We start from the raw sequence: 22,998 nt of genomic DNA, 5'->3' as shown, positions 1-22,998 counted from the left end.
CGCTAAAAGGAAAGCATTTCCCCCTCCCCCACGCAAAAGCATCTCTTTTAGCTCACTGGAACACAGGGGATCAAAGGGCTCTTTTTCTAAATGCTTTGAAAGCTATTGTAACATCTTTCATGAAGCTGACAGCATTCTAACTGCCCTGATAGCTACATAACGCTGATGTATTTATAACACACGGGCTCTGCCTGGGACCCAGAAAACCAGATCTTAACAAATACACTCAGTAACATACACGACACAGCTACCCAGAGGGACCTGGCAGAAGAGCAGAACTGGCCACTTTGGACATGCTCGTTTATAGTTCTTTTAGCAGTTAACCTTCACTGAAAGGACTAATCAGGCACCTACTCTGACGACTTCGCAGAACAAAATAAAGCTGCATTTTGCAATTCAGAAAAAACAGCATGCATACACAAAATACAGCATTAATAATATACTCGCTATTCACCTCTGAAGACCTGGAATCTAATCTCTTATTAGAAGGAGAAAAACAAACTCAGGGCTCACTAGCATCAGGATAACTCTAAATCATATGGCACCAAGCAGCATGTCTCCAGGCTCGTGAAGAGAACTGTGGACACAGCCCTCTTTCTGCATATGTCTGCTTCTAGCCAAGGGGCAAGCGAAATTGATCATATTAAATAGCTAGGGAGGGCAGTCTGTCTAGAAGGTCAGTTCTGGGACATAGCTGGAATGGGTAACGCAGAAAGGGATTAAAACAGGAGAAAATATTTCTAGGGATAAAAACAGCAAGATTAAAAAACAGAATCTCCCTCCAAGAAGGTTTCTGTTCTTAATTTTCAAATGAGGTTGGCGTGTCCAGAAGGTCTTTCACTGTAGAACAGAGCCACAGAAAAGACAAACAGCAAGAAAATAGGATTTGCAAGGTCTCATTACTACTGAAAATGGCTACCACCAAAAAAGAGAGAACAAGTGCTCTGGTGTTAACCTGCCCCCAGAAAAAAGGCAAAAATAAAAACATTTATAAGTTTTCTGTTTCACAAAGAAATGACCAGGTCCCTGTGCCTATCAAACACCACAAGTCTCTGAACTCATTATTCTTTTGGCCATAAATCATGGTGACTATTGAGGTATGGTATTTTCTCCCAAAAGGTTTTAAAGAAATTATTTTGTGGTGCACTACTACTTTGGTGGAAGTGTCTGCTGCAGGTCTGAATTGAGATTCTTTTACCTTTCCTTCTCTAATTTCAACAAAACAAAGAATGTAAGGAGTAAAAACATGGAGGATTATAAAATGTAATGGACCATGGACCAGGAAAGGATAGGCATGCACTAAGACAATGTGCTTTGTAACACCTCTAAAATGCCGTCCAGCAACAATGATCAAATACAGGCCACAAGCACAAAAAAAAAGTGTTTCTACTTCTTCACAGAAAGAGCAACTCTATCATTTGGCATTAATAGTAGGCTCTTACAAGAAACATTACCTTCAAGAAAAGGGATATGAAATATAAGCTGCACTCATTATGTCACACTAGCTTCCCCTCATAGTTTCGCTACTGTATGTTATCCTTCTTTAAGTCATCAGTCTCCCTGCTTTTCTGCCTCCAAAGTATCAGGAAATGGAAGCCTAAAACAACTGATGACTGGAAACTTAATGCAACAAGTAATGACACCAAGAAAATGACTGGGGTCCACAGGAATTGAATGCCTACAGTACTAACCCTGTCCCATCACCTTGCAGTTGATAGCTTATACACAAATTAGCTCTACACCTGCCTTTCGCAGCCCCGAGAATGTAGAGATAGTAGAATAAAAGGCAAAAAACAGGTCAAGGTGAAATTAAAGAAGGAATATGAGAAAGAATTTCTTTATCCCTGACCTTCACTGTATTAATAGCGTAAACCAAGGAAATTACAGAGGTTTTTGTTGTTTGTTTGTTTTTAATTACTACTGCAATGAGATATAACACACACTCACAGAAGAACACATTTTCAACCCAATTCATTGTGAGTCAAACCCATACATATGACTTATTTTTCTGGAAGAAAAGAGAAGGGGACATTGGTTCCAAAATACCCTTTTAGAAAGAGAAGACTGTTAGCAATTAGCAGGTTGAATGATGATAAATAAAATACAATAGAAATGGCAATCTGATTTAAAAAAATCTGTTTATATTCAACCTTGGAAAAAGTAGTTAATAAAATAAATGAAATTCGCAGAAAGAAGTTATTGACAGTTCAGTTGTCATCAACAACTATACTGCAATATTCATAAAGCTTACCCTTGCCATATCAACAAGGAAGTTCTCAAATAACTTCCAAATATGGTTACTGGCATAGATTTCTTTCATTTCCACTTCAGTGTCCACGTAGCAGTGGTTAACAAAATTAACATAGGCAATTTTCACCTGCAGGAACAGCAAATGCACAAACAATATGAAATAGAACAACAAAAACCGTTAGCATTCTGTTGTCTACCTGCAAAAACACTGAATGATAAAGATCATCCTTTACATAATAAGAAACACCAATAGCAGTAATACTGTACATTTAGTTCTGAAGATTTAAGTGGTAAGTGTGGCAACAAATGCATTAATGTACTTAATGAATGATCACGTGAAGAAAAATTAAGAGGTTTTGCAAACACACTAACATTAACCCCCCTAACAAAGCAAATCAATAATATATCTGATACTAAAATGACATTCAGACTACAAGGGCCTGGCTCCAAAGTCAGGAACTGTCAAAACGGAGGACACCCAGGTACTAGTCAGATGATCCTTGTGGGCTGATACCTTGCAACAGGCTTGCTAAATACCAGAAAAAGGTCTTTAACAGAGCTGAGACTGCAATCCCTATTTTCCTACAATCCTATGCAGTACTTATACTCAGGGTGGGTATAACTCAGACTCAAATGGAAGAGAAAGCTTGTGCAGCACTGGAACTACAGACATTAACGTTAGGAGGAATTTTTGAGCAAAGCAAGCATTTTTCCTTATAAGAAAAGAATCAGTTATCACAAGGTGACTTTCTCATGGCACGGAGGGATTATTTATTTCTGCAAGGCCCAACTGCATTGATATGAGAGCCATGCCTCCAACAGATAGCCTGTAGAAATCTTCACACCTCTGACCAATGCATAGGACCAGAACAAGTTCCTGCAGAGATTGTGTAAAGATTCCTTTTGATCACATCAGGTTTGGTACAAGCACTTCCATTCTCATCAGCCTGAGGTATCACAGTCCTGCTGAACCATGACTGGTAGTACGTGCAGAATTAGGCCTCTATAAGCAGTGAATAAAAACATTTGCCAGACTGGAGCTGAAGTTAATAAAAAAAAAAAAAAAAAGACTTCACAAAGCTCCCACTGATTTCAGCGTGTCCAGAATGTTACCCCACAGTTGTCAACAAATTGAGGCAGTGGCAAAATATTAACTTGACAAATCACTCTCAGAAAATCACAAAAAAATGACACATCACAAGCTGACTAACAAAGTGCTGTACAAGGGAGAGTTTTCTATTTAAGAAAATACTAGCTATCTTTTCTCATTTAGTCAACTTAACAAGCAACACCTTTTTCCAGCCTGTTTTCTGTGCAAATATTTAACTTTTCAAGATATTAGAAATAACAAAACATTTTCTGAGTTTCTAAAAATTGTAAGTCTGCTTCATCATTCAGTGAGTCTTACCTCAGGTATGCAGTCATCATGGGTCACCACTCTCACTATATCATCCAGTGGCAGGAGTGAATTGCACTTGATCTCTGTATATACGTTTTTCCCTTCTGTACAAGCTGCTAGCAATTCCACTAGAGTGATGTGATATGCTAAAGGTCCACTTTCATCTGCTCGATCTCGCTCTGAACACATCATTTGGAGTAGAACTGGAAATGATGCTCTGTCATTGTAGAATATCAGCACATCTTCACCACCATTTATCAGCTGAAAAAGATACCACAAAGCTTTAAGTGCCCTGCAATGCAATCATTTTCTTAATTATTTAGTTCTACCTTTAAGTACAGAAAGATTCTCCAGCTAGAGAGAGCATTCTGGAAAAAAAAAAAATTAGTCTGATATGGCTTACCAAATGCACATTTCAAAACAATAGCCAAGGCAAACTTCTGCTCTTATCTACTATAAGTGCAAATCTGGAACAACTCAACAAGGAATGAGCTAATGCGAGGTGAACTTCAAGTTTAATCTCTATGTAACTCTGTGTTTACCTAAGAGATTATGCCATCCTCATTATTCCCACTATCTCAACGTTTGTTTGAAGTTAATTAATTGCCCTTACCTCCTGTTATGAGGCCGGGATGCATTATTATCCCTATTTTACAGGTAGGGACTTGAGGTACAGAAATTAAATCTTACGTGCTACCTCACACAAAAAGCCTGTGGCTCACCCAGAATTTAACCATTCTTCTGTTAGGAAGAGCTCAGCAACTGAAACAAGGATGAGTCTGTCTAACTGTGCAAATTTGGCAGGTGAGTCTTGACACTGTCATTGCCATGCCAGCACTTCCATTTAACAGAGAACTGGTGTATGTGATAAATATTTGATTTTGCTACAAGTACATTGCTCATCTCAGGAGGATCCACAGCAGAAGTGGATGTTGGCAGCACCATTTCAGCAGATCTCACAGAAAAGTTTTGCTCTAATACTGTTTTGTACGTCCTTCACACACACCTATACCGAATATGTGAATAGAAAAAAGAGAACCAAAGAAAACATAGGTCCGCTACTTGATGGGGAAGGTCACCTCACAGACAAGGACATCGTCAAAGCAGAGACATTTAATGCCTTCTTTGCTCTACCTTCGATGCTGATGATGGGCTTCGGGACCCCAGGTGCCCTGAGCTGGAGGACCGTGACAGTGAGAATGATAAACTCCCAACCAACCCTGAACAAATGCAGGATTTGCTGCTCCACCTGGATCCATACAAGTCCATGGGTCTGGATGGGATTCATCAAAGGGTGCTTAGAGAGCTGGCTGACGTCATTGCAGGACTTCTCTCAATTATTTTTCAACAGTCTTGGGAATCTGGAGAAGTCCCACTGGACTGGAAGCTGGCAAATGTACCAATTTCCAAGAAAGGCAAGAAAGAAGACCCTGGCAATTACAGACCTGTCAGTCTCACATCAGCGCCTGGTAAAATTATGGAGAAGATTATTCTTTAAGTTACTGAAGCACACCTGGGGGACAATGCAGTCATTGGTCCCAGCAAACATGGGTTCACAAGGGATAGGTCCTGTTTGACTAACTTGATTTCCTTTTATGGTAAGATGAAGTCGATGAAGGGAAAACAGCTGATGTGATCTCTTTGGATTTCAGTAAAGCTTTTGACACAGTTTCCCATAGGATCCTACTGGATAAAATGTCCAGCATACAGCTAAACAAAAACATCATACAATGGGTAAACAATTGGCTGATGGGCAGGGCTCAAAGGGTTGTGGTATGTGGGGCTACTACATCAGGCTGGCGGATGGTCACTAGTGGGGTCCCCCAAGGCTCCATTTTAGGGCCAGTCCTCTTCAATGTTTTTATAAATGATTTGGATGTAGGACTAGAAGGTGTTTTGAGCAAATTTGCTGATGACATTAAACTTGGAGGAGTTGTTGGCCCTGTTGAGGGTGGAAAGGCCTTGCAGAGAGATCTGGACAGATTGGAGAGCTGGGCGATCACCAACCGCATGAAGTTTAACAAAAGCAAGTGTCGGGTCCTGCACCTGGGACGGGGCAACCCTGGCTATATGTACAGACTGGGCGACGAGACGCTGGAGAGCAGCCCCGCAGAGAGGGATCTGGGGGTTGTGGTTGACTGCAAGTTGAATATGAGCCAGCAGTGTGCCCTGGCAGCCAGGAGGGCCATCTGTATCCTGGGATGCATCAAGCACGGCATTGCTAGTCAGTCGAGGGAAGGGATTGTCCCGCTCTACTCTGCGCTGGTGCGGCCTCACCTCGAGGACTGTGTGCAGTTCTGGGCACCACAGTACAACAAGGACATTAAACTGTTGGAGAGTGTCCAGAGGAGGGCGACGAAGATGGTGAAGGGCCTAGAGGGGAAGACGTATGAGGAATGGCTAAGGTCACTTGGCCTGTTCAGCCTGGAAAAGAGGAGGCTGAGGGGAGACCTCATCGCGGTCTACAACTTCCTCACGAGGGGGAGTGGAGAGGCATGTGACCTATTCTCCGTTATCATCAGCGACAGGACCCGTGGGAATGGTGTCAAGCTGAGGTAGGGGAAGTTTAGGCTAGACATCAGGAAGAGGTTCTTCACTGAAAGGGTGGTTGCACACTGGAACAGGCTCCCCAGGGAAGTAGTCACTGCACCAAGCCTGTCTGAATTTAAGAAGCGTTTGGACTGTGCACTTAGTCACATGGTCTAAACTTCTGGGCAGACCTGTGCAGTGCCAGGAGTTGGACTCGATGATCCTTATGGGTCCCTTCCAATTCAGGATATTCTATGATTCTATGAATATACGTACTGGCAGTGCTGCTCTGTGAGTCTGTGTGGAGCCGTAGACCTCTCTGCTCTCCATCACTTTCCTTTTAAGCATAGTGAACTCTCACTGAAGGTGTTATTAAGTTCCCATAAACCCTTTCTAATACAGAATACAATTTGGCAGCACAACAGCCATACTATTTTGCAAATAAGGCATTTGACATATCCAAGTCCCCATGTGACAAAAATCCTAGCTTAATGAATTCAAGGGTAGAAATAAAGGTTGGTGGAGCTGTAAAGAAGTAAGAAAGCAGCAAAAGCAGGAATGAAAATTAGTGTCCCAGAGGAACTGAGAAGTAGCAACATTCAGGAAACAATTCATTACATTTTCCAGTGTTACAAAATTTCAGTTTTTGAATTTACAATGTATGGAGTGTGTTTTCCTCATTGCTTTCTTATTTTTACTTTGACAATTTGATAGAAAATTGTGATGTCAGTTATTCCTGCACTTCCTATTCCTCTTTTTATCCTTGGATTTTTAAAATGTTTCCAGTCTGACTTTTCAAAATAGACATTCTCTGGACAATCCACAGAACAGAAAAACGTTTTTAAAGGTACAAGTGCTTGGGAGGGAAGGAGGAGACAGAATACGAATCCAGAAGTCATAAATTTAATTGCACTCAATGACAAAAAGGAAATGGGGCAAATAACAGTATTCAAAATGTTGGAAAATTGACCTATCCAACATTTTAATACTCATGTCTGGAGTACTATGCTCTTAAGACATTTCAAATACAAAATAATAAAAATTCCACAGCAAACCCTCTGGGAAGGTAGATGTTTTGTCACTTTCCATTAAGTTGACCACCACATTCATGTATGTTTTCCATTTATGTATGTTTTGCACAGAGGAGAGGGAAGATGAATCTTCCCAGGTTTCCTCAGAGTTACAATCTTATGTCAAACCCAGACATATCTCTTCCAGTATTGCCTGATAAAAGGGCAAGTCAAGTCGATCCCTCATCCTTTCATGTACTTATCACTGATGAATGAGTAAGAAATACCAGGAGATACTGAGTTTGTGAAATATGATGATGCACGGCAAACTTGCTACATACTGACTGTGAGGAATCACAAACCAAAGCGGACAATGTTGCAACATCACAGAAAGAGCTAAGGGGAAAAAGTAATAATCTTAAATGCAAGGAAAGAAGATGCCATTGTCTTTCCCCAGCTTAGCCACTTTTAAATGTAACTTGCAAAGGAAATCCAAACATTGACCTAAAAAGAAACAATTCTGTTTCTAAAAACAGAAAAGGAAAACAAGTACCTGTTGCTAGCCAGAGAAAGTTCTCACTGAGCTCCATGAATTAAGTTAAAGGAGTTAAGAATTCTATTCAAGTATAATGAAGGCTGGCCAGCATCAGAGGAGCTGTTGATGCTACACAATGTATCAGTCTGGAATACTAAGGATAATAGAAAAGTCTGCTATCCCATTGATCTGATTCAAAAGTAAGTTCTGCTTCCCCTTTTGTAATAATGTTTGCAGTGACAGGCACTGTTCTTCCAGGAACCTCAAAGCAAGCTTGTAACAAAAAAAGCGCCCTAAGGAACCTTTCAGGTAGGTCAATATAATTAATAGCAATCCAATGACATGGGGACCAAGATATGAAAACACATGAAGAAAACAGATTGGGAATTTTCAATGTATTTTATGGAAGTACTATTTCTAATGGTATGTGTGCACATTCTAATACATGTAAATATGATTAGTTTATCACTTTCTCCCAGTAAACAGGAATAAGCTACAATATACTTCCAAGAGGTAAAATACAGGAGTAGTTGCAGGCATGTTGTACACTCTCACTCTATCTTGTCTTGTGGTAAATTGTTTACACAACCCATCTGGAGGCACAGAAAAGTTGCACAGCTTATTTAAGGTCACAAAGTGCATCTCAGCTGTCTGCTTACAAGCTGTCCTGACTTCTCAATTTCAACCATTACGCTACACTGTTTTTGTTACATTGCCAAGCCATTCCAATACCATTCAAATTTCACTATTAGCATTCTTTTCTAACAAATCATAATTGCTTAACTGTAATTCCTTACATTTTTTTTAAGCAAGTCATCATCTTACCTTCTTTCATCAAAATAAGGGTGTTCCCTCCCCTCCCCTAAATTCCTGCAGAATTCATGATGTAAATGTCACATCCAAGTTGATTTTGATTTTCATTATGCAGTCAGCTTGAAAATGTAGTATGACAATTTATCTTTGTGCTATTATATATCAGTAACAAAACGTATTTAAATAGAGAAAAATCTCAAAACTGTGTTTGATGAGAAAGTAAAAATCTGCAAGAAGCAGAGGTGGATGGGGAAATATCTAAAAGCACTGAGGCACAAGAACTATTTGAATTATGTAAATCAAAGGCTTATAATTGATATTACATTTTAAAACACTTCAGTCAAATTGAAAAGGTTGAGGTGGATTTCATTAAAGGTTATCCGTGTAGGCTGAAGCTTTATATTCTTAATTAGAAGTTTTTCCTCTTTGTTGCTGTGGAATGAAATTTCAGCAGGTTTTAATTCTGCTCATACACTAACTATAGCTTTCCTCTGTTTTCTTTCTGAAGATACACTTTGAAAAAAACAAATGCACTTTGAAAAGTAAAGAGAAGTGTTTGTTACTATGAACCTACCTGGGCTTTTTACCATTTTCAATTTTCCCCACTTTACTAATCTCATTGAACTTTTAACATAATTACAGTTAAATGCACAAGAGTCTGCAAGTTGAAGACTTCATTTATCATGCACACTATATATCAAATCCTACTTGCAGAGAAGTCAATTAGGTATTTCCTTAGTAACATTACTGGCATAAAGATTTGTCCACGAACCACTCTGTGGAATTTATCAGGTCAGAATCCAGATTTAGCTAGTTGGAGTAGTTCTACTAACTCTAGCAGAAATGCCCCAGAATTACAACATTATAAAAAAAAGCAGAAACTAGTAGGTAGAATCATTACATGGTTACACAGCAAAAAAGTGGTCTACAACACCACTTAAGACAAATTGATAGAGGTAAGAGCCTATTACACAGTAAAAGAGTACCACAATATTTTAAGTTGGGCATGTAGATGGGATCCTAAGATACACTACAGGAAAATGAAGGTTTATGTAACTCAGATTTACATGCCACATCTTCTGCAAATAGACATCTCTGTATCACCATGATAACACCCATGTTTTCTTTCTAGTAGCTATACAGATGGCCTTATAAAATTAGACTAAACTCCCTAAAACATCTGCTAAAATATTATTTATGATACCAGTTAAAATTCTAAAGCTATGATGCCATTTTATACCATTGGTATTAAGAGCAAAGAAAGCAACCTCAAAATACTGATGTGTTAAAAAGATATCATGTGAACAATTAAAATATGAAGCATTAACTTACCTCTGTCATTACCATGTCCTGGCATTTTTTCACGTATTTGCCATCTGCTTTTACAATGGTCTGCAGGAAACGCAAGTATTCCACATGACGGCCATGGGTCTCAATGCAGTGTACAAAATGCTGCACCACTCTCTCACTGATTTCGTTACAAAGAAGGTAGTTATTCATGAAGATGTGCCGCATGGTTTCAGCTTCCAGAAGCTAAACAGATTATAATTGAAACAGCAGATTTATTCTGAGGTTGAGAAATACGCAGGGCTCTAGGCTAGAGAAAGGCATACTGGTAAAAGGAGACTGAAAGAATACAGTGTGTACCAGCCAAGATATTAACCAGTAACCTTAAGGTTACTTTCCTTTCTGGATTTTATGATGACATTTCTCCACACTTTTCTATGACTCCAAAATGTCCTAAGTAGGCATAAACAAAATATATGCCCACATGAAAGGTGAAGACACACATACAGTACACTGCTAGATCACTGTGCTAGAGCACATCCAGACAGTATGCACTCTGCAAACTTTTACTTCAAACTTGCTCCAAATGCTCATGAGAGTCAGGCGTGCTCCTGGAGCACACACTTCTGTTTCGAATCATCTCAAAAGAATAAGGAATTCACAAACACATTGAGTTTATGCCACAACATGAACAAAAGCACAGTAACTGAGCTGACCAGAAAATTAGCTTCCAAAGAACACATATGAAAAAGTGCAAGCAGGCTCCATACTTCGCACCTGAATTAAGTGTTAATGTTGGATAAGATGAAATCTGAGATCTAGTCTCCATCACAGTCTGGTCAGCAGCCTTCACTAACTTCACAAAAAAGTATAAATAAAAAATAACAAAACAAATGTTTCCTCAAGTAATACAAACAAGTCAGAGGTCTACAGTCCTAATATTCACACTTTTTCTAATAAAAACATGTTATGCTCAGTAGATCTGCCACTGGGGGAGATGTTATTCTGTATGTCCAGATCTGTAAACACACACATACACAGAGACATATAGAACTCATTTTTAATCATCATCACCAAAAACATGGGTCAGATTCTGTGATCACACAAGCTTCATGCAAGCATAATCACAGCATCTTATCCCCTGACTTACAGGCCAGATGTAAGTTAACTCATCCTAATAAATTATCACAGTCAAGCTACACACAATGTGATGATGTGACACATGTTAATAGATACTTCCAATAAACCCCAGAGGTAATACTGTTTTCCACTTTTAAAAGAGCAACACTGAAAACAATGAAATCAAGGGCAATGATAACAGAGAAAAGACAGGAGAGAGAAGACAGAGAAGGCATAATTTAATTAAATTATTTATTTAGCACTGTCATTTTTCAGTGAGCCTAAATTTACTTCCATTTATTGTATTCTATTTAAAATGAAATACTTACCCCTGGAGTTAAGAATAAATTGAGATTTTTGTGGAGGAGAACTTGATTCTGAGGATTTCCTCGGCAGAAATTCTGAAGAAAAGTGTGGGCTAGATTCATAACTTCATTCATCTTTTCATCGCTCTGCAGAAGGAGAATGCATTAGCTGGATGTACCTTAACATACCTGTTATATCTGCACAATGTGAATTCAGCCAGGAACAAAACAAATCTCCTGACTCTTTACAGGCCAGGAATTCTCCTTCTGGTAAAAGCCACTGATACAGTTTCCTTTAGAGTCCATTAGTGACTATACCTTTCTCTGAATCTACTTGACTATAGGAAGTCACAGGTAATGGCACAAACACTAAAAGTTTCCAATTCATTCCGTTCAGTTTTCTTAGCCTTGGGTCTCATGGCTTAGCCTACAGTTACTGTTCTTCTATGAATTTCTGGAGGACACTACTGGTTGGTTGTTTTTTTTTTTGTGGTTCTACTATTAAAAAAAAGTAGTAACTGCAAGGTATTAAAGGTACTGATCTCAAAGCAAGATCTCCTAGTGCACGTTTATCACTTCCTCATTAAAAAAAAAAAAAGCAGTAAGTGGCTTGATTTTCAGAAGTGTTGTCTAGTCTGCACTGCTTTCAAGCTTCTGAAAAGCTTTGGTTTTTATATAGCTACATACAAAATACATGTATATGTGCGTGTGTGTGTACCTACACTCATGTTCACACATACACCCCACGCAAATATATATGTCTGGTTTCATCCTGATTTTATATTCCTCTCATATAATATTCTAACCATGATGTGGTAAACCATCTTTATCAACAAGCACTATTATTTTACTGAAGAAAGCTGAACCTAGTGTCTCTATCATAACATTAGTATATAACACTCAGGAAAACACAGCCCAGAGGAGCTTTTATCTCCTTCCAATGCTTCACATAAGATCTAGAAAGATGTGCTCCTCAAAAGGCTATCTAGATCATTCACTTGTATGCTCACTACCACTAAATCAGTACAAAATCACAACATCTTATGAAAAGCCTACAGATGGAAGTAGGCTGGAGGCTTGCCACTACAGAAACACTGAAATGATTTCAGACTTGGTCCTTGAAAGCTTATGTGTTCATCTTATGTACCTAGAATAGCATTCATATTAGTATCTAACAGTGGAATTTAGATACCCTGCCAGGAGCTCCACTAAAACGTAATTTCTAACTGTACAGTGTCTGCAGATCAAAGGTTCGCCCATTTCAGGAATGGGATGACAGCACTGCCATCCAGGAACCTTAGGTAGTCAACATTAACTCTTAGTAAAACATATTCTTTGTAGACACCCATATTTAAACTCGATCCCAAACCCATTACTATTAAGGGAGAGTAAACAGCATCACCATTTTACATTTCTACCACAGTTCATTAAATTTGGCGAGGAGAATTTTTCAAGCTGATTTTTGGGCCTTTTGAGACATTTCTCTTTACCGAGTTCATGTCCTTCACCAACAAAATTATCAGACTAACCTTTTCATAGGGTATCTGCAGAAGGTCCAAGACTACCAAGTGGGCACCCATATTTTTCAGCAAGCGCTGCTGCTGATTTCGACACTTTTTATTCTGAACACAAAGTTTGCTGAGTCGAATCAAAATCTATAAATAAACAAGTAAGTATGCAAAAAAAAGAAAGATAACATATTAGATAAAAACACAAAATATTTTAAAACAATTACTGAATCTACTTATCACAAGTATTTCAAGCAAGTTTCTTGGCAGATATACCAACCTCTTTAACAATGTTGTAGTTATTGCTTTTATTGCTGTCTATCTGGGGTTTTTTGGTTCCATCATCTATTGGACTCAAAATATTTGACTCCTGTAACAAAGAACATATAACAAAAGCTGATCTATTGCAATTTCCTCAACATGAACTAATTATACAGAGCAACAAGTGAAGAAACAACATCACAACACTTCATAAGGCACAGACATAACACAGATGATAAAGAAAAAGACTCTTCAATAACTATCTACCAGTTACTGTTCAGTGATTTAAAAGATTCACATTCAAGAATCCTTCTCTTGTTTCATATTTCCAACATGATTTGAAACAATTATTCTATGTCTTCATGCTTCTGATTCTCCTAAAAAAATAACACATCCTTAAAACATTGACCAGACATAAAATGGAATCAACAAGGAATTCAGGCATTATGAGAATGGGAACCATAACAGTATTTCAATAGCCACCACTTTCTCTGCCCAAAAACACGCGTTTTCAAATTTCATTGTGTTCTCAAACTTCCTAATTTTTTAGGAAATGGAATAATGATAAAAAAAGACATGCGCACACCAATCTGAATGTTTTTGTCACCTGAAACCCCTTTCTGGACTTTCTTAGTTAATTGTGAAGATTAGGAGTTCTATAAATCCCATCTGGTCTAAATTTCCAGCTAGGCAAGAACAGCTGAACCACTTGGCCATGGAAACTGTTTATAACAGTGTCAGCACTGCTGTTCAGCATGGTCATGTTGATCTATGCAAAAACAGTGGATTTTTATTTGTTTAGGTTGTTAGTATGCATGCTGCCTTTTCTCTAGCTGTTTGAATCAATACTTCCGAAGATATTTCAGACTCTTTGCTATAATTAACCACTCTTTTCTGTTCTGGGACTGTGGGTTAACCAAGATTAATCTACCTGTTACTTTTATAAGCCTTCTTCCTCAATCAAAGTAGTTTTATAATCCATGTGAACTATACGTCTTATCAGGAAATGCTGATAAGCATTAAACTGCTGAATCCATCCCTTTTTCCTAACAAAATAAAAACCTGTTTATTGAACCAGTAATAGTATTCCAGGGGCTTAGTTATCAAGAGATAATCACACCGCTGGGATACCAGAGACACTCAGTTGCGTATCTTGCCTTGTTACGCCCCGTGATAGACATTCTCTGTCACACTTTTCCACAGGGGACAGGAAGTCATAGAGCTTAAGTCACTGAGAAAGGTTCTCTTCTGAGAATCTCTCTCCTCCACCTTTAGGATATGAGATTTTCTGAAAAAGAAATACTTTCTTTATTCATAAAGTTCACAGGCAACCGGGATACCATTCTGCACCAGTTTTAAGGTTGTTTTGTTTTAACAGCCCCCAAACAGAGGCCCAGGTTCTAGCATTTAGTCTGAGTAGTTCCCCACTGCTGACATAGTCTCATTCAATTCAGCATGATGGCTATGCGAGGCACTAATCTGCATCATGGCAGCACGGTTTTGCCCTCCATGGGCTATATTTATTTAACAGGGGAGTGAGGAGCATTCGCAGGCTTCAGTTCAAAATCTCAACCAATGTATGTTGCTTCAGGAGATGTTTGTTTAAAACACTTCCACAAGCAAGGCAATCTACCAAAGACCAGCACAAGAGAAGAGTAAGGAACACTAAACACTTGAGGGTGCTGAAAATTTATACCATTTGAAACCTCTCTAAATTTTCTTATCAGATTTTGAACATGAGAAGTTCTGTTAAGTTTCACTGGACTGTATTCCAGTTTCACCTTTGAGTCCTTTTACTGAGAGTGTATATTTCTCCTCCTCAGATCTATGTTTCTGGTGCTACACCACCAACACATCCTCCAGTGACTGGACAGTAAAGACCACCCTTTGTGTAGTCCAGGGTATGCATAGACTCTTAACACCCTTACTAGAGACACCCATGCAAACGGGCTTTATCTACTTTTCCTTTACAAAGCAAGGCTCAGTTATGTGGGATCAATTTCAGCATTTCTTCCTAATGCTATGCAGTGTCTAATTCATGTCTGACCTAAGTCCTAACACTCTTTCCTGTAATTCTGGTCTCTACTTCCTACCAAAATGATCTTGCATGGCTGTAAAATCTTGTGTTGTGGATACTTTATTTAGAAGAACAGGGCCACTGTCCTAAAACTTCTGGAGTCATGTGACTGTATTTAAAAAACAAAACAAAAACACAAGTCTCTAGCCCTTGACCCGAAAAATGACCCAAAAAGATTCAAAAGTCCAAAGGGGAAAAAAAAATATATATATATATGATTTTTTTTTTTAAATCCTTATGCCAATCTTGCAACATGAGGACAGAAATGTGGGCTTAACATACAACTGTCCTAGAATGTAATTTAAGCCCTCGTGCAAACTTCAACATTGTTTGAGATAAAATAAGGACCTAGATGTTCATCCAGATCAGTACCAAATACTCAGGACCCATTCCAAAAAAGCATGGAATCTCACAGGGATATTTATCTGCTTGCAGCTAGTCACCTGCTTCATACGTTGTAGATTATGACCAGCACCTCACCTCCTAAAAATCAGACTAAAAATAACGAAGAGTAAAAATTCACTATAGTATTGCCAGGTAAAAACATTTCCTGCCAATTTAAGAATAATTTAACAGGGAAAAAATAATGGACAAGATTCTGAGCTACTGTAAACTGGTGCAGCCCTCATGGAATTACCACCAGATGATCTAACCAGTTGTGCAGACTACCTATTACTGTTCTGATACAATGCACTCACAGATCTGTCAGAGATAATATTGTGTATCTACTGAAACACTGCTAATCCATACAGATCCACTAATGTCTCATGAGGAAAAAAAATCAAAACATTCCACTTAGAGATGCTTCTGGCTCAAGCACATTGTTTTGACACCCCGTCACGGAGTTTCTTTGACATCGGGGCTATCTGTAGGAGTAAAAGGATCTTACTACATTTCAAAAATACATTATTGCTAAAAAAAAATTGTAATATCCAATTCTGTATCCTGTCTTCCCATTTCCTTTTCCATTCATTAAATACATAAAGGACCATCTTCTTTCCCACTAGAGCTAAGCTTGAGGAAAGGAATCGCACATGCTTATGCTCATGGAATCTGTATTCCTCTCCCATTCCACCACCACTAGATTTAGTTAATTTATATCAGATAAAGACTAGGACCTATACTGTCCCAAGAAACTTGTATTCTCCTTTGAGGGGTTGGATTTTCCCCTTATAAAGCCACAAAAAATCTACTTTCCCATCTGAAAGGCATAGAGTGTCTTCTAGACATCTGTAAACATCCTCTGTCTTCTCAATAGCTCCTACTCTCCCACAATGGCTTCACAATGCTGTATCATCTCCACTTGGCTTCCTACTTTCTCGCCAGTGCAGGAGAATCTTGCCACAGAAGAAAATAAGGAAAGTGCTCTGTCAGAATTCGCACTTCATCTCTCCCCACTTCCTCTGATGAAAATGAAAGATTGGTAATAAACACTGGTGGGAAAGCCTTCATTATTGACCATTTTGTCACAAACCTCAACCACAGCAACTCTTGCAAAACTCTGCATTTTCTCATAAACTCACACAGGAATTAGGCAATTACATGAGGACCTCAACTTTCATTGAAAAAAAAAAAAAAAAGACTAACATCTGATCTTCACGATTCCAAACTCAAGTTCAAAAGTCTCTAAAAATCACATTATTCCCAAAGAGTCTGGGAAACTGAAGGTTAAAAAAAAAAAGTTGCTCACTTCAAAAACCTCAATACTCTTAGGTCAATCTTATGTTTGGTGGAGAACAGGCTTACTCATGATGTTTGAAAAACGTGGGCTTGATTGTGCTTGTCTTTCCCAGCTGCAGAAACAAATATTGCCTATTCTTTCTTCTAGCAACTCAACACAACAGCCAACACGTGATCCCTAGATGACTTCCATGGTTACAGTGTGATGCCATATACTATGTCTTGCTTGCGAGACATTAAGGAAGACAGCTCTGTAACATAAGAATGCAGTTACTGAAAAGAGCAGGAGAGAACTTTCACCACACTGGTGAAAGAAGTTTTATCTTCTATTCTGTCTAATCCTAAAGCTCAGCCAGAATACTAATTGTTCTTGCTTTTGCTATTTTGATTAACCAGATCACCAGTTTGCAGTTGTTCACCAAACTACACATTCATATCAAAACAATTCTAGCAGCAAAGGCTTTAAACTCACCTCTATTGGCTCTTCTCCCCCTTTGGTCTGATTATCGCCCACATCTCCACTCTCGTAAGTACTGTTTTTTTCAACCCACAGTTCTGATTTTTCTACAGTCAGACGTAGCTGATCAAGATCAGCCTTGATTTGCTTGTAGTTATCAACATCTTGATTAGACACCAGCAACTGAACCTGGAAATACAGTAAATTGTAAAGCTATTATAGCACTAGCACCAGCACTTACACCTGGGAAATTTGCTTGCCAGTTTCCATTTTAAGTCCCTCTTTTCAGATGTTTTTTGCAACCTTCCCTATGAAACTGAAACACAGCACAAACAGTCTTTTTAGCCTCCATTCACTAAAAACCTTTAACAGAGCTGTGGCTGCCCAAAGCAGGATAGCTATAACACTCACAGCATTCTCCCTCCTTCTTTAATAAGCTGCAAAACATTTTCAGCACAAGTACATATATACAAGACCCTGAGCTCTCATCAGAGTTAGCTCTGATGCTATGATTATGATCCTCATGGTATTAAAACAACACAATTAGAAATAGCTTATCCCACCAGCATGGTACTTCACAAGAAAAGGAAAAAAAAAAAAAGATGATATGACAAGGAATCAGGACATCCAGAGAAAAGTGAGAATGGCCAGCAACTTCAGTGATCACCTACATCACCATAATCAAATACTGATAAATATCGTACCTTTAACACTGTTAGAGCAGATCAGAAAAATTTGTTTGAATAGCTTACAAACTGATGTTCAGGTTCAGATAGTTTCCTGCCATCTGAGTGGATGCCTCTCTACCTCACTTTCATTTTTTGTACTGCTGAAATTATCTGTTCTTTCTTTTCATTATTTCTAGTTCTTGATTTAGCACGATTTACACATTTCCTTTCTTTCTAATGGTCTTTGCTCTCCCAAGATTATTAATTAAGATAATGTACCAACAAAATAACAACAATCTGTACAACAAATCAATAGGCACTATTAAGAAATCACACTTATTTAAAAGTATATAGTCACATGGCAGATAGAAACACTGACAGGGAAATTAGAAAAAAATCACTACTTGCAGGCAAATATTCACTATTTTGTAACATTAAGTTTTCATCATCTTCTCTTAGTCTAGTACAACTCATTATTTTGCTGAATTTATGAATGCTGCCCATCCACAAATATTCATATTTCATGTTCTCTGTAGTCTTTTCTGTGTATTTACCAATCAGCCTTCTCCTTCCTATATGAAAACATGTAAAGCTTCTCAAACTTACCTCATAATAAAAGCTATTTATGCACCTAACCAGCAAGGCCTAACTTTAACATCCAGGTGGGAGGTCATTATGCTACATTGCAAAAAAAAAAAAAAAATTAAACAAAAGCTTTCCAGGTCTGTATCATTCATCTGTTTTTAAAAAAGAGAAACCTCCACATCTTACATAACAATAAGACAACATGCTAGCAAACTCCTGAAATAAGCATCAGATGGTCTTAACGACATATGTTATAGGGTTACATAACAGAAATGTGTCTGTCATCTAGCCCCATGACATCAGATTTCCCAGTACTAATCCCCTGACATATGGAGTACGCACACGCAATGGTATCAAGCAGAAAGAGTAAAAGCTGAAAACAGGCTTGGCTGTATTACTCGCTTTCTGTTATTTGGGCATGTCTGTATCACGCACAATGCAAGGACGCCTGAATTAGAACTAGAATTGAAAACGTCGCATGTATAACAACAAAAAGTTTCACACACAGCTTAGGTAGTCCTGAAGACAGGAAAGTCTTGTTGCTGACACGGGTAAACGGTTTGCAGAACACAAGCTACTACCTCAGTCTCTGAGGTATCACTACAATAAGTCTCACTGTGGGATATGTGCGTCCCAGACATTACCATGGACATACATTTTCAATAGTGGGTGCGCAACTAGAATATACACCAGCACATATATTCAACTCTAACAACAACAAGAAAATCTCTGCTTATTTGGGACTTTTAAGAAAAGTCCTTTTAGCATTATCAAGCTACAAACAGCAATTCAGGTAAGAAAAGCAGCCTTTGGAAATACTTTCCTCACAGTTCCCTGAAATAATACTATGCCCATCCGTACCTGTTTAAATGCTTGCAGAACTTCTGCTCTCTGGCTGAAGTGCTTAAAGAGCAGATGCAGAGCACCTGAGAGCAAAGGAGGATAGTCGTGCATGATAAGGTGAATGAGGACCCGTAAAAAAGTTCTGCCCCCTTCATCATCAAGCTGAACCGCGTTCTTTTCTTTTCTACAACAGAAATAGGGGAAAAAAGACCATATAAAGTAAAAGCTTTTGACATAAATATGCCTGCACACACAATCTTCATTTGACAGAGCTCTTAAAATCAACTCTAATATGCTGTGGGATGTAAATTATAAACACCCCTTTGAACGTTTTTTATATGGACTTCAATCGTATGGTTGGATGTTGTTTTGGCAATCTTGTAGTACAATGGACAAAATGGAATTAAAGTAAATATGTATAAAATGTGTCAAATATTGTGATTAAAATCCATATTGCAAAAACATTCATTTATGTTGCAGATAAATTGTGCCAAGGTCGTTCACAGTCCAAACTAACTGAAGGCAACAGCATTTTATCAGAGATTAATTTGGCCCTATCCTTTTCACTCCTTCCCTTTTCAGCTGTTATTAAAATTTCATTCAAGAAAAAATAAACTAAAATATTGTAGGAATTGCCAAAAGCATCATATTTCTGGAATCGCTTTTACAATCTGGAGCAACAGAAAACAGATTTACACATAACATATCAAAGCAGAAATAATGTTTCCAAAAAAGCATTCAGTCTCTCTGTTCATTTTAACGATGCAGATGCCAGGGGCTATGTCTTGTTTTACATTATGGGAGTTCAGGAAGAGGACTGGAGGCATTGCTCTCGCTGGTAAAGATTGAGAACGCATAAGGGACAGAGAGGAAAGATCAGAAATCCCATCTTGCGGATCTTTCTCCCTAGTTCCAGGAAAAACTTTAAAGTCTAAGACTTTGTCTAAATGGGAATCATTTTTACTGGTATGATTATAAAATTGTACCAGCAAAGTTAAACCAATATAGTGATAATGGTAGTAACTCTCCAGTGTGGATATTTTCTGTGCTTTTTTTTTTGTTGTTGCTGTTGTTCACAGCATAGCTGAAACCACTTCCAGGACTCTGCAAGCGTAACTGGTGATCTACAGGCCTCTGGTGGTCCAGAAGATCATGGCAAGTGGGTCCACAGTTGATCTGTGGAGTCATGAAATAGATTACTGTTGGCATTACATTCTTAGTAATGTCAAGGACAGGGTGCAATGACAACAGGTCATGTGATCAATAAGAAATAGTGAGGGTCAACAGTAACCTCCAGATCCAAGAAATATGGGATGACAGTCATAAGGTACACCAGAAAATGGTCTTTCTTTAAAAGCACCCATATGAGACATTGTAGAGAGAAATAAATAATGTGTTTTAGCCCAATACACCTGTACGCCATTCCCCAGCTGCCTTTGGGAACAAGGCAAAACTTTCTACCGTCTTACAACTATAGATGATCAAGAGGGTGATCATCGCAGTCTGTCAACCAGTCATATGCACTGGGCTGTTTGCTTGTTTGAAATCCAGGTCTCTTCTGGCACATTTCTGTCTACAAGTAGGTTATGTAATAAGTAGCCGCCAAACGAAGAGAAACGGGTATGAAAACACATATAGAATAAAGAGACGTTGTCCATGATAATTATCAAGGTGAACAAAGAGATGAATATAGAGAAGTAAAACTTCAGAGAATATACCTGCCAGCAAACATGGTTTCAGCCTGAGCTGCAATCTCATCTATGTCAGGAACAATTGCTGGAAAACAATCAAAATAACATTTTGTTTTATTTTTTAACACACTGATCATTGTATAATCTACACAGTGAAAAGGAACTCTGTCTTTGAAGCGGATATTATAAAGTGAAGGTCTTACTGCATTCCTCAACTAAGCAAAACTGTATATTCAAGGGAAAAACAGAAGGGATAGAACAGGAGGGAAGAAATAGGACAGAAGGCAGGGTTAAATTGTGTTTTACTACTACTGAGGAAGAGCCAAATTCTAGTGATGCACTAGAGCTACATGGTGCTGTATCACAAATGACACAGAATATGAAATTTTTACATTTTTGTTAGACCAGACAAAACCCATAAAGCAGCAAAATGAGATACATGAACTTCAGAATATTTATCATAAGCCATATCATTTACCACACCATTATTCTGCTTTAGAACAACTTTAATATACCTTACTATTTAAGACTTCGATATTCTTTAACAACCCCATTGCTGCACAGCACCTCCAATTAAATTCTCCCCTACCTGTAGCTCATCACACATACAGCTGTCAGTCTTTCAAGCACCTCTGCATGCACAAAAACACTCTCTGAAAAGCCAAGCCATTCCAATGCCACATTCACCTCAGTTAAAGCAGTCCTCATCCACTCACAACCATTTTGTTCAAAATGTTTGTCTTTTTCCAGTGTTTTGGGGAGAGTACAAATGAGAGAATAAATTGCCACAATGGGAGAAAGGAATCACATTTTAGTTTGAGGATGACAGACCAACAAGCATCTTTTTTGTGGAATTCCTTAAGATTTTGATTTTCTCACAAGCTTTTCGAATTCAAGTGACATGCATCTTCTGGTGTAGCTGAGTTTACTGCTTGCTAAAGTATCTGTAACAATGTAATAGTCTACATATAATTATTTTACTTTGTAACACAATAGCAACATTTACCTGAGGGAATTCCTGGTGTGTCAGGTGGAGACGTTGTAGAGCTATCGACATTTTCATTGTTTTCCCCAAACTCTCTCTTATAGATAGACAGCATGTAGGATATTCTATAGTCCAGTCTAACACTGAGAATAAACTACAAGAAGAAATTTAAAAATAAGACTTTTCTTCTCCCAAGTAATAACATGGGTTAGGTTTTTTTGTTTGTTTTTGTGGTGGAATGTACAGGGATATATGATTATTTTAAATAAATATGTCCACTATGAAATACAAATCCACTCCATTTGTTTCAGCTTGCTGTGATTTCTTTTTTCCTTCCCACCATCCTGGGATGTACTGAACACTTCCCTGTCGTCTGCTGAATACTAAGCAGCAGACTTATTTGTCCTGAGGCTCCAGCACACTGCCTTGTCCATGCTGCCTACGAGCCAGAACAGTACATCCAAGCCCACGTTGAAACAGATTATTTCATATTTCAGCCAGGCTTCTAATAAGCAATAGTGATAAGAAGTGGTGTGGGGTTGAGAGTAAAGATGGCATGCTCAAGGATCACCCACTCAGATGCCTGACAGATACTTTCTTTTAATTGTTGGTGTCTTCAGCTGTGAAATCTGAAACTCATACAGGAAAAATCCTAAATCAAACCTGTAAGTGCTGCTTTTACATCAGAAAAGGGAGGAAAATAACCTGGCTATAGACATTAGTACCAACTGAAGGACTGAGAGGTACACATCCTACACTTTATCAACTGACTGCCCATCTACTGAGCTTCAGTACTTCCCATGTACATGCTCCTTGCCCACAGTAAATGTAAGCATACAATGAAGAGGTTTACAATTATTTAACATGTTTCACATGCAGTGGGGATTAAATCATGTACATTAAGTTACCAAGACTCAGGCGGCAAGTGATGACTAAGCAAGTGGTGGCAACCTGTTTCTTTGATCTCTAACTAAAATCATACAACCTCCCAGACCC

The 22,998-nt window shown here is 38.4% G+C and overlaps 1 protein-coding gene across 7 annotated transcripts in view; it reads right to left on the bottom strand.

Annotated features, from left to right (window-relative positions):
* Positions 1-22,998, bottom strand: part of ITPR2 (inositol 1,4,5-trisphosphate receptor type 2) — a 276,712-nt gene that overhangs the window by 144,424 nt on the left and 109,290 nt on the right. For all 7 annotated transcript variants that reach the window (XM_067000454.1, XM_067000431.1, XM_067000435.1 and 4 more), the window contains 10 exons: positions 22,024-22,156; positions 21,045-21,102; positions 19,345-19,510; positions 17,246-17,419; positions 13,036-13,125; positions 12,777-12,902; positions 11,272-11,394; positions 9,869-10,069; positions 3,659-3,910; positions 2,252-2,377 (listed from right to left, as the gene is read on the bottom strand). In XM_067000454.1, coding sequence (XP_066856555.1) covers positions 2,252-2,377; positions 3,659-3,910; positions 9,869-10,069; positions 11,272-11,394; positions 12,777-12,902; positions 13,036-13,125; positions 17,246-17,419; positions 19,345-19,510; positions 21,045-21,102; positions 22,024-22,156 — 1,449 coding nt within the window. The remainder of the gene's footprint in view (positions 1-2,251; positions 2,378-3,658; positions 3,911-9,868; positions 10,070-11,271; positions 11,395-12,776; positions 12,903-13,035; positions 13,126-17,245; positions 17,420-19,344; positions 19,511-21,044; positions 21,103-22,023; positions 22,157-22,998) is intronic.

The sequence above is a fragment of the Anser cygnoides genome, chromosome 1, assembly GCF_040182565.1.
Source record: "Anser cygnoides isolate HZ-2024a breed goose chromosome 1, Taihu_goose_T2T_genome, whole genome shotgun sequence".
In the NCBI taxonomy this organism is placed as follows: Eukaryota; Metazoa; Chordata; class Aves; order Anseriformes; family Anatidae; genus Anser; species Anser cygnoides.
Note: the sequence above shows the minus strand (reverse complement) of the source record. Positions and strands in the feature narration are given on the sequence as shown.